The sequence below is a fragment of the Homalodisca vitripennis genome, chromosome 1 (assembly GCF_021130785.1).
Source record: "Homalodisca vitripennis isolate AUS2020 chromosome 1, UT_GWSS_2.1, whole genome shotgun sequence".
NCBI classification, from domain to species: Eukaryota; Metazoa; Arthropoda; class Insecta; order Hemiptera; family Cicadellidae; genus Homalodisca; species Homalodisca vitripennis.
The window spans coordinates 225,987,344-225,999,642 of NC_060207.1; the positions used below are offsets into that span (position 1 = coordinate 225,987,344).

Sequence of the window (12,299 nt, forward strand, 5' to 3'; positions counted from 1 at the left end):
TTTCTCTAATGTCACTTGATCTGCACGGGTCACCCATTGTTTACAGTTAGTACACTAAACTCACACAAATAAAGAGAAAACTATTCACAACACAAAATACTATTCGCAAAATGCTCAATCACCTCATCGGTGTGCAAAACAACAACACACTGAAGAATCACGCGAGCCGCGTCCCGCCCGAAATAACAGCTGGTATAAACCACGTACACTAGCATCTGGTACAGACCAAGAGGTATACAAAGACCACTAAATGTAAAAAACAACTCACGGGCTTTCATTATATGTAATTTAGAACAATATTACGCCAATAATAGCGCGGGTGCAATTAATTTGATCTGCAAGTGCCCGTCGACTTAAAATAAGACGGCGACGTTTAGAGAAAGGTGCCGTCGACTTAAAACAAGTCGGCCGACGCTCGGAGGGTTAAATCTTATATATAAACAGCTATAAAAACGATAAAAAACTAAATAAATCAACATATTGAAGGACAAACAGAATTACAGTTTTAAAAAAATCAAGTAAATATTGTTAGCATATTGTTCACATCAGTAAAAAATGATAGTCCACTATCAAATACCCATTAGCAAAATGTTCACACATTAATCTAATGATTGATCAATATCAGATTGAAGACTACTGCAGACTGGTTTTACCCAAAATTTAGATAATGGAGGTAGAAATGAGGACAAGATAAATGCATCAACCCTAATTTCCTCAAACAAAGAAAATATTAGTGAAAATCTGTCTTTGTGGCATTTTAAACATCTTGAGGCATATCAAGACATATTAAGTAATTCTTTGAATAATAACTTTTTTCAAACTTTAAACAAAAAACAGGTAATTATTATGAAATTTCAATACAATTTAAATAATACTGAACATGACATTTCTAATATGAGCAAGTATGGTTCATGATAAGAGTACCCAGATGTGGAAAATTTCAGTTGGTAACACTTCACAATTAACTCATAAACTGGTCCTCAAGACACGCGTTGCAATAGCTGCAACAACAAGGTCACGTAGATACCTTACTGATTAAAAACTATAATCTTTGAAGGAAAATTATCAATCTAGAAGAGAACAGAAAGTTTATACAATACATTAAAATTTAATTTAACAGTCTTAGTTAAACCATGAACAGTCACAAAGTAATTTCATCAAGTTTTCAATACATTAATGCCATTGGTTAATAAATATCCTTACTTAATTTTCAGAAAGAAGCTTTATTTATAGGTGGTTACTGGTTAATCCTTTTTACAGCCATCAAGAGTTTTTTGGAGTTGGTCAAAATGTTTTTTTAAGATTTGTTGACTCTTTAATTTTATTTGTATCAACTTTTTACTAGTTGCTTTTTTCTTGTTATTTTTTATTAGTCTATAAGCTCTAATTGTTATTTATTTGTTGTTATTGTTAATTTATTTATAAATATTTTATTAATGTTTGTTATTTTAGTTTCGTTGATTAAAGCCATTGTTTTAAATCTTTTTAACTGTCATTTAATTGAAGTAATTTATTTTAACTAATTTATGGCTTTGTTTTAACAATTCTTTTTACACCCTAACATGCATCAAAGTATAAAAAGTATGAATTTTAAATGTAATAGTTTATCTGTAATTTATAGTTATAAGTATGTCTGGACTTGGCGTTGTGCTGCAAATACTGATATTGTTAATACTTGTAAAAAGTCTTATAACAATAAATTGATTGATTGATAAAAAAAGTTCACACGTTAATGGAGTCATCGATCAAGCAAATATGTCAAATAATAGAAAAAAATAGCAGAGTTAAAGTAATTAAAATACTGTATTGTTTAATGGTGTTAGTATAATATATTCTACAACTGTATTCAGTTGTTGATTAATATAAAATAAAAACCAATCTATAGCTTAGGTATTTTTTAGTTTATCAATATTTAAAAATTCAGTACATTACAAAATTCCATTAAAAATCTTTGTACAGTATAAGTGTGAGGTACTTGAATTATTTTAGATTCTCTTATTTGTAAGGTATAAACAACACAATACCTAACACCAAATGAAGTAGAACTGTATCTTGGAAGTCATCACATTTTACAAGCGACACAAATAATTTATTGACTGATACAGTTACTGAAATAAAGTTACAATGAAAGTAATTACAATGACACAACCACAACAAACTTAGCAAAAAATTTGGAAAAGTGGGAGATCACCAATAAAGTCATGATGACAATTTCCTACTTCCTTTATATTACAGCCTTACGCTTATACTTATGGAAATCTACAGTGAAATAGGATAGTTTAAAATTAAAATACACATGCAATACTATACGCATATATCAAATTATTATCTAACAATAAATATTGTTCAAGCCCATTTATTTGTCTACCTTTATAATTTCAGATACTAAATAATTTCATAGGACTAGTTTAAAATTAAAATACACATGCAATACTATACACATATATCAAATTATTATGCAACAATAAATATTGTTCAAGCCCATTTATTTGTCTACCTTTATAATTTCAGATACTAAATAATTTCATTGGACTGTCGAATAAAATAATATCAGTATGTTGGCCATTATATTGGATATCTAGATAACGATCGCAGTAGCTTAACTGCATGTGCATGTGGAAATAATTCTGTGTATATATATATATTTTCCTAAGTATGTAGAATTTGAATATTGAATTGAAAAAAATATTAGAACTTACATTATAGAAAATAATTAACCCATTGCGGATCGTATTGTTTTGGCGTGCGGGCACGAATTAATTTACGGTCAGCAGCCGCACGAACAGCAATGGTGCGCCACATCGTATCGCTCGCTATTGTATATTAGAAAATTCAGCTGTGAAGGTATTCGTTCAGATGGAACATGGGCCTGCTGGGGAATCCGTGATGTAGGAACGATAACACGCGAGCAAGGTTCCAGGGTGGCAGGGATGATGTCTGAATCATAGTCTAAATAAAGCGGCTCGGGCGAAGCGATTACAACATCCGGGCCATTGTCTAGACTAAACCCACCAACATGTACGTCTGCATTGTTTAGTTCTGTGTCACTAACCTCAAAAGTATTATAATAACAACTGAGGAAAACACCCAGATAAGAGCGCTAAAAAGCAGAGAGTAAACTCATATGAATGATTTTTCAACTTAGACATACAACTGCGATCTGTAGGATATTTATAAAACTTTTGAAAACTCTAAACGTACAGACCGTTGTTGCAAACACTCTTAGTAGACAAGTGAAGACGATCGCCCCGATCTACATTAAAAGATCAGACATTAAAAGAACTATTTGGAGGGAAATTTAAAAGCAGACAGCTTTTGCGACCTGAGCTCGTTAGGCCCGGCCACTGCGTGACGAACCCAGCTCGTCAGTGATCCGCAATGGGTTAACTTCCAAAACTGCTGAGCAATTTTAGCGCAAAATTAGATATACTAGGGTAGAATTTACCCTTCTCGTAACTTTGCGGTTGGTTCAATACCTCTTAAATACATAAATATAATTTTTGTAAGGGTAAAAGTCTTGGTTGATGGTTAAGTACACCAAAGAAACAGAGATGACACAGCGACTCACTTAGGACAAGGAGTTGTGAAAACCCTTCATTGCAGTTGTTCTAAAAGGATCTTTGTCTTACTTCTGGAGTGACGGACAGGATATTTAGGATGGAATTTTGGGTGGTAAGGGCCACCTTCTGTAGAGATCTCATGAGAAGGGATAACAGGCACTATCTCATTATGTCATCTTTGAACAAGGGGAAGTTAGCTTGGAAGAAGGGGAGGTTACCTCTGTTCCAACCTCTTGCAGTCAAAGCAGGCAGAGGATTAAGGGATCTCCACCCAATCAAACAATCATCCTTTGCGCAAATTAGATTTATTGACCAGCCCTTTTCATACCAATTTCTTGGCATTTGAGGTTAGTTTTGTACCAATGTTCTTGGACATCCATTGGGTGACCCAGGTTTAAGTTTTGGTGTATGATTCTACTGGCAGGTATAAACCTTCCAGAACCCTCCTTGGAGCACAACCTGTGCCTCCTAGGTGCTCAGGTGTTGCCTGGACAAATCTGATTTTGTGACAGTTAATGGATTGAGATTACACAATTAGTTAACCCCTTATCAGCTGCAGACGAGTAGTACCAAGCTATTACAGCGGCACAGTGGGAGAGCCGCGGCACGACTAGCAAGGAGTGTTTAAGGTTAGATCATGGATTATGCTATGCTGTTTCAACAATTGCTTATAAAGGAAACAGGATTTTTCCAGACATTTACCATCATTCAGTGATACAACACATTTATTCAATACAACCTTTAAACACAACACGACACGATAAAAGATTGCAAATGAAAGAACTGCCAACTTACACTCAGATGTCCAACAATGCTTAGCTGTTTATACCACACTTTGAAACACCAAGTTTGTGATGTTATCTTAATAATAACGTTTACTACGTCAAGTGTTACTGATTTTTTGTACCATTGAATGATGGCAAATGTCCAGAAAAATCATGTTTTCTTCACAATCCTCCATGTCAAAAACAAACTAAAACGAAAAAGAGTAATGTTTCAAATAAAAAACGGTTTCTATACCTAATCATTAATTAAAAATTATCTGGTTATATGATACTTGTAACACCCACCTTCTGATAACCAGGCGTTTTCGTTGTCTAACTGTAAACTGGGTTCTTCAAGAAATTGTGTTATTTCACCTTTGTTAGTGTGACTGTCAACCACAATTACCTCACACTATAAAATAAACGATATCGCCACACAATGAATACACTCGGTGCAAATAAATTGCGGTTAAACACGAACTATTACTTTTATATATACATGTGTTTTTGACATAATACCAAAGATTGTAAACCAGGTTGGGAACTTATCACACAGTTCTTCAGTCATCGTAATACTGAAAATAGCTAATAGGGAACAGTCAATCCTCCTAAATAAACAATAACCAGCCGTGTGTCTAGAAACCTTTTAACACGAGAGTAGCGCTCAAAGTGCTCGGCTCACCATATTGCTCACCATTTTAAGTGGTTAAAAATTAAATATACTGATAATATTAACTTACTTTGCTAGGGTAAGTAGCCCCACATTGTTCTCCGGATTAGATCTGGTTTTTGAGTGACACACAATATTAACGGCGTCCAGCTGAGCTTGCAATCTTGTGGGTAGAAAGTCCCCATTCCGCATGTAGTCACTGTTATCCACACTGAAAAAATAAATAAATAAATTTAAACAAGTGGGTGGTAAGAAACAAAGAATTTAGTCAAATATCTTAACAAATATTTCTAGATAAATTCATTATAGGCCATTTAAAAATATTATTTTTATAGTTTCCTAGACAATGTCCGGAGACTCTCGCCTCTTTCCCTCTAAACAAAAAAATATGAGTGGATAACAGGGTTGTCAAACTTCACATAAGAATTTCAACAGAAAGAATAGGTGTACCATCTGCAATTGATTTTTTATTTGAGTTCCCTTTTTTCCTCTTGTTGGTAATAATTCCTACCTTCATGGAGAAGTTTATTTATTGTTTCTACCTCCATGGCGAAGCTTATAGTGTTAAGAATAGACTTTAACGTATACTACTTATTATTGTATCAGCATGGACAGAAAAAAAAAGTACTGATTTATTTTACTGGTACTTTTGGATTATACCGACCACACCAGTATGAAGAACACAAAAATATAAATTTATAGAAACAAACATGATAGAACGAAAAAACAACTCTTTAATTAAAAAATTACAAGCATTTCCAAGTATTGTGATCGGTATTGTTGTCGCTGTTATCTTATCTTTCTCGAGAATCCCGATTACGGTAGGCCGCGTGGCATCACATGATTTGCACGGTACATAATTGCCTTTCCATTAAAATTCAATTTATATTTCTGATCAGCCCTTCTAGAATTTGCTATTTTACTGATAGGTACTATCTCGAGGGATGTTTTTCTTTTGTTGACATCAGCGCGGGGCAGCACCTTCGGTGCTGCCTCGCGCTGTTGGCCGGAGGCACTCGCATTTTGGGTGGCGGATATGATCATGAATAAAAACAAGTTTTGAGTTTTTTTTCAATAAAGATTTTAGTTTCAGTTTGGTAATGTTTGTTTTTGTTGAATTTTTGTGTTTGGAGAAATGTAGAGGTAAAATAAGGAGGTACAAACAAAGTAAAGGTACAACAAAGCGACGCACCAGCTCAACGGGCGGCGAGACTCTGCAATCACGTTATCTACTAGACCGCTCGACTTTGACCTCTGTCTGATGATGGGGAGGGGTTTGCGATAAGACAATTCCTGTTTTATATTGATGTAATATTGTTTTACGCTAATCTAGTAATATGTAGAAGCAAAATGTCAAATAACAATTCATGCCTTGGTGTGGTCGATATAATCCCAAAGTACCATTTTACTTTGTAATGCCATTACCTTGCTACTTAGAATAATATGGTTGGGTAATTTTATAATATTTTTATCTTTCAATCATTAGTAATCAGCCATTTAGAATTTTATATTTTACTGATCAGTTCTATCTCACGGGAAGTTCTTCATTTGTTGCCATCAGTCCGAGCCAGACAACTGACGGCCAGAGATTCTTCTTCTTCGTCTTCGAAGGGGCAGCCTATTGCCATACACTTAAGCCTCAAGGGCCTTTTGCGCACCTCGGAAATATACCATGATACCAACCAGTTTACGGTTTCAGAAGTTCTACGAACTGCCGGAAACAACCGATTAGGTCCTCCTGAGGAAACTCACTGCTCTTGTCAAGACTACTAAAGATGACTTAGCACTCCCTTGCTATTGCAGGACAGTCCTTGTTAGAAGCTGAGCCCAAGTTGGCCAGGGCATCAGCTCTTTCAGAGTCATTACTGTTAGCCCGTTCAACTACAAGTAATTTTTGAGATAAAAAAAGATTTGACTTTTCCATAATGTAATTGTATTTTTTCTTTTTATAATTTAATATTTGAGCAAGTTCCTTTTCATAAAACAAAAAATGTTAAGTGGCTAAAGTAACACTTATCAAAACTATTTAAGTCCATTAACAAAAAAAAATGTAGAATTTGTATATTATGCTCCCAATTGATGACTCAAAGCTCAGCCACGTACTCAGATTAGGGCCATTGTTCTCCAGGCAAACTATACAGGCACGAACATAATTTTTTGAACTGTCTAATGAAATTCACTGGTGCCATTAAGCTAAAAATCTACAAAAAGAAGTGGAGAGACTTTAATAAGCGGCCTACACTTGTTATTCGATATATTATGCAACTTCTGTGTATGTAAAAATTATACACAATAAGAGTTATAATAAATTACCGTAACAAGAAGAATCTTGAACATTACAATTTTAAGTTACATAAATGTTACAATAAAATTACAAAACAACAAATCCAACTATGGCCTGGACTTAGATATCAAAGAAACCTTGTGATATTTATAACTTGCCCAGCTTGATATCAATAAGTAACCACTTTGTGAAATGGAGGAAAGAATTCTCCCCATGTGTTACCAAGAGCAAACCCACATGTTGAAGCTAGTTAAACAAATCTCATCTCTTGTGAGAAATATCTTACATCTTTTCCTCATATTCAACACCATTTTCAAAGTCTCAAAATATTAGTTACTTCTTGTTGTTTATTGTTTACTTCAAAATGACTATAACTAATAAGTTGGAATCATATGCTAAGTTAAATAAATTGTAATATCGAATTATCCTTCAGATAAAAACAATCGAACCATTTGATAATAGCCATCGAATAAATAGTGTAGGCCGCTTATTAAAGTATACCCAAAGCAGCCAATGGGTAGGATACGATAAGCGGACCCGATATTTTATATCGAAGAATGTAATCATCGATACCTAATATTCGTATCTCAAATCCTAGACCATCAATCGATATAAAAGTATAGTCATCAGTAATAATCATATGTTTGGTAATTCTAAGCAATATATGGGTCAACCTCGATTTTTCTCATATTACAATATAATGTTCCAATAGTCAATTAGAAAAGGAAATGACTAGAATTTCTTGCCGGAAAGCAGTTATAGGGAGCAGGCAACTCATATTACAATATAATGTTCCAATAGTCAATTAGAAAAGGAAATGACTAGAATTTCTTGCTGGAAAGCAGTTATAGGGAGCAGGCAACCGCGAGAATTACCTATTAGTGATCAGGGGCACTGACGTGATCTGGGCTTCAAATTTGGAACTACTCGAGTTAATTTTTTTTCTAAAAGAGCAAGCAGCGCGAAGCGCTGCGCAGCGGGCAAGCATCGTGCGTGATCTTCGTCCATACTGAATTGATTCAGGCCAAAGGAATGACACAGATTCCTTTACCAGATTTTTACGGGGATTTTGTATTGGGCGGATTATATTGGTTTACTTTGCTTTCCAGCATGTAATTATGTGTTTAAAATTGTTTTACATACATTACCTACATTATATTGTAATATGTAATAACAATTTATCAGAAATTTTTAATAAAAAAAGGATCACGCACGATGCCCGCCCGCTGCGCAGCGCTTCGCGCTGCTTGCTCTTTTAGAAAAAAAAAATTAACTCGAGTAGTTCCAAATTTGAAGCCCAGATCACGTCAGTGCCCCTGATCACTAATAGGTCACTCTAAGCAATATATGACCGTCTGGCGGTTGCCTGCCCCCTATAACTGCTTTCCGGCAAGAAATTCTAGTCATTTCCTTTTCTAATTGACTATTGGAACATTGTATTGTAATATGAGAAAAATCGAGGTTGACCCTATATATTGCTTAGAATTACCATATGTTTTATATTAAAATATTAATTTAATATTTACAGTGATTAAACTAATTATTAAAACAAAAATTAGGAAAACTGAAGACAACCATATTTGCTCCTCTCACGGTTACAGTTGTTTCTTTCCCACACATTTCACATAACGGGTTTTCGGTACGAGTCCAACATGTTGAAACCACGTAAAATATGTCTTATCATTTTTCAAATCAATGTTGTGTATTTTTCTAAAATTGACTGCCATTTTTAATGATCAAATGTTACGTAAAATTGAAATATTACCTTACGTGTATTATTTGAAAGTGTTTACAGCTGTTGATATAGATTATTTAAGTTAACTGTTCAAAATAATTAATCAATATCAATTGATTATATCGATTGTTATGATTAAGTAATATCGTTTGCCAATTTCGATATAAAAAACCGGGTCCGCTTATCATACCCTCCCCGCAGTCAATATTGAAACACAGTCTTTTTCATTTGTAAGTATAAAGGCAATAAGACAATTAAGCAAACCAAATCATGTGAAAATGTGCAATTAAAATGTCAATAAAGGCTCAAAAGTTAAGGAAATATCTATTCAGAGATAACCAATAGTTATCCAGAGAGAGTGACTGCCACTTATGCAGAGCACAGTAAATAGTGGGAGTAGCTCTGCTACGTTAACATTGATGTATAAAGGTTCAGTATACCTATGCTTCTGGCTATGCAAGACGGAGCATCAAATGTTTTCACATTGTACTTTTATTACCTCAAAACATGAGTGCTGTAATAGCCATGCCAAATGTACAGTAGCCTATTACAAAATTCCACATTTTGTATTCTGTGGAATATTAATCACCATAAAAAGTTTAAAATCACTAACAAGCCCTGGAAGTTAACCCTCCGAGCGTCCATCGTCGATATGTTCACTAAACGTCATCGTCGAAAATTTCGACTATGAACATTCATCTCTTTAAATTCATTTTACGACGCTAATACCGGTCAAATCGCCGTATAACCTATACAGTTCAAAAGCTCGTGAATTTTCCTTAGTGTTTAGTGGTCTTTGGATTTCTCGTAGTCTGTACTGAACATTAGTCTACGTACATCGTTTTCATCAGCTGTTATTTCCAGTGAATCGTATATGCCTTGTTTGTTGTTGCTAAGATACGAAAGTATAAATTTCACCATTTACAGTGTATTTTGTGCTGTTTTCTTTGCTATATAGTTATCAATTCCTAGTTATATAGTTACTAATTGTTTTGTGTGTGTGTTATTGTGACTTTTTGTGCTATATTTCAATATCTTATAATATTTTTTGTAAAAAATTTCTGTTTATTTTCTTCAAAGTATACTTTTAGAAGCTGTCTCATATATATAATATAAAATTAGATAGGCCTAGTAATGAATATGAATTCTCTGATTTGTATGTGAAAAATATATAACATTTCGATAGCAAAAGACTAAGAGCATTGTTATATCAATGTTTTATATAGGCTAACTACTGCAATTAGGAAGATTGTCAAATGTGCAGGTTTTCATAAAAATATGTATAAAATAAATATATAAACTATTTAACATTATACATTTCTGTTTTCAGGACGAAATTCCCCATAATTTGGCTATTCTGAATTTTCAATATATTTAATATTTCAAATACATGTCCATACTTTTTTGAAGTTTTTTATTTTTTTATTTTTATTTCTTTACTTCTAAGGTAAGAGAATTATTTTTCTAGCTTTATAGTTATACAGTCTGAAAGCTCAGTTCTTTGCAGAAAAAATGGTATATAACACTTTATATTTAAGTTAATATTTAGATTTATTATAGATTTTGGGTACGGTCCAATAAGCGGACCCGGTTTTTTTATATCGAAATTGGCAAACGATATTACTTAATCATAACCATCGATATAATCAATCGATACTGATGAATTATTTTTAACAACTTAAATAATCTATATGAACAGCTGTAAACACTTTCAAATAATACAAGGTAATATTTTAAATTTCACGTAACATTGTGTATTAAAATGGCCGTCAATCTTAGGAAGCTTCACGAAATTGCTTTAAAAGACGATAAAATATGTTTTTTATGGCTTCAGGATGTTGGGTTAGTACCTAAGAATCCATTATGTGATATTTGTGGAAAGGTAACAAATGTAACTGTCAGAGGAGCTAACATGGTCGTCTTCAGATGCAAAAAAAGAAGGTAATGGTCGACACAACTTTAGTAAAAACGTTTTCGTTCTGTTTCATTTAGTTAAAGTTATGAGTTTCCCTGATTTTGGTTATGTTCATTTATTATTTGTTATCATTAAATTCACATTTTAATTTAAACATATGATTGTTATTACTTTTATATCGATTGATAGTCTATGATTCGATATGCGAATATTAGGTATCAATGATTATATTCTTCGATATAAAAAACTGGGTCCGCTTATTGGACCGTACCCTAGATTTTACAAGGAGAGCCTGCAAAACCTCACAAAATAGGTGTGCACTTCATAAAATATGATGGACGCTCGGAGGGTTAAAAGAGCCTACAACAGACACACATATAATTTAGTATTTAATACTAGCATGACAGCAAGATGTTTCTGACCATCAATGATTAGGCCTATTTCTTATAAGAAGCATAACCAAACACTGTAGCAAAAAAAAAACATTCCAGAAATGTAGTCTGGTCATTATAACAAGTTATGAGGAGTCCATTTCACAAAAGATGGTGCCATAATTTGCAATATATTTATGTAAAAGATTCAAAGGTTCAAAGCACAATAGGTAACATAAGTTCTCATAAAAGATAGTGCACAAAATACATTTGGGCTTATTACATTAAAATGCCATGTCATGTTGTATAGGTTAACATTTACAGACAAGTTCTCATGAGTAAAAATGACAGTAAATACTAATACTTGAACATTCAGCATGAACAAACTGAATATCGGAAGTAAAATAAAAAGCTTGAAATATATCTTACCATATCATAGTACTTTCAAGAACCATTTCTACTGGTTATCTCTCTTGAAAACTACACAATACACTAGTTAGTTACTCCACTTCGGTTCTCTCTTATCCTCTATTCAGAATTTCTGCTCAACTCTCTAGATTCTTCTGTTCTCTTTCTCTAGACTTTGGTTTAGTATTACGCTTTTTTCTTGCAATGAATTACTGTCAAATGACCATAGAGTAAGATGAGTCTCTACATTGAAGATACTGAAGAAGACATAACATTCGACAGACGATTGAACCAATGAACACAAACTATTAAACTCACCAGCACAGCAGTGAGCAGTGTATTGCAAAAATTAATAAATCATATATTTAAATATTGATGATGGTTACGATTTTTGTGTGTACGAATAATGGTTTGCAGAGTTTAAATGCTACTCTACACACTGCTCTTAAAATCTTCTTCTGAATCAACTAGAAGCAATTTATTGTAGAAGAATGTCACCACAGATTTAAGCCACACAATATGTGTGACTAGAACAGCCCGGATTAATATATTCTCAATTGATCTACTAAAATTATGTTCCTCGATTTCCACA

General features: G+C 33.4%; 1 protein-coding gene across 1 annotated transcript in view; it reads right to left on the reverse strand.

The window, feature by feature from the left end:
• LOC124353101 (26S proteasome non-ATPase regulatory subunit 4-like) overlaps window positions 1-11,889 on the reverse strand; it is a 30,317-nt gene extending 18,428 nt beyond the window's left edge. Inside the window, exons 1-2 of the mRNA XM_046802924.1 lie at window positions 11,729-11,889; window positions 5,065-5,205 (exon numbers count right to left, since the gene is read on the reverse strand). Of these exons, the coding sequence (XP_046658880.1) occupies window positions 5,065-5,205; window positions 11,729-11,754 (167 nt within the window). The 5' untranslated portion in view covers window positions 11,755-11,889. The remainder of the gene's footprint in view (window positions 1-5,064; window positions 5,206-11,728) is intronic.
• Between the last annotated feature and the right edge of the window lie 410 nt (window positions 11,890-12,299).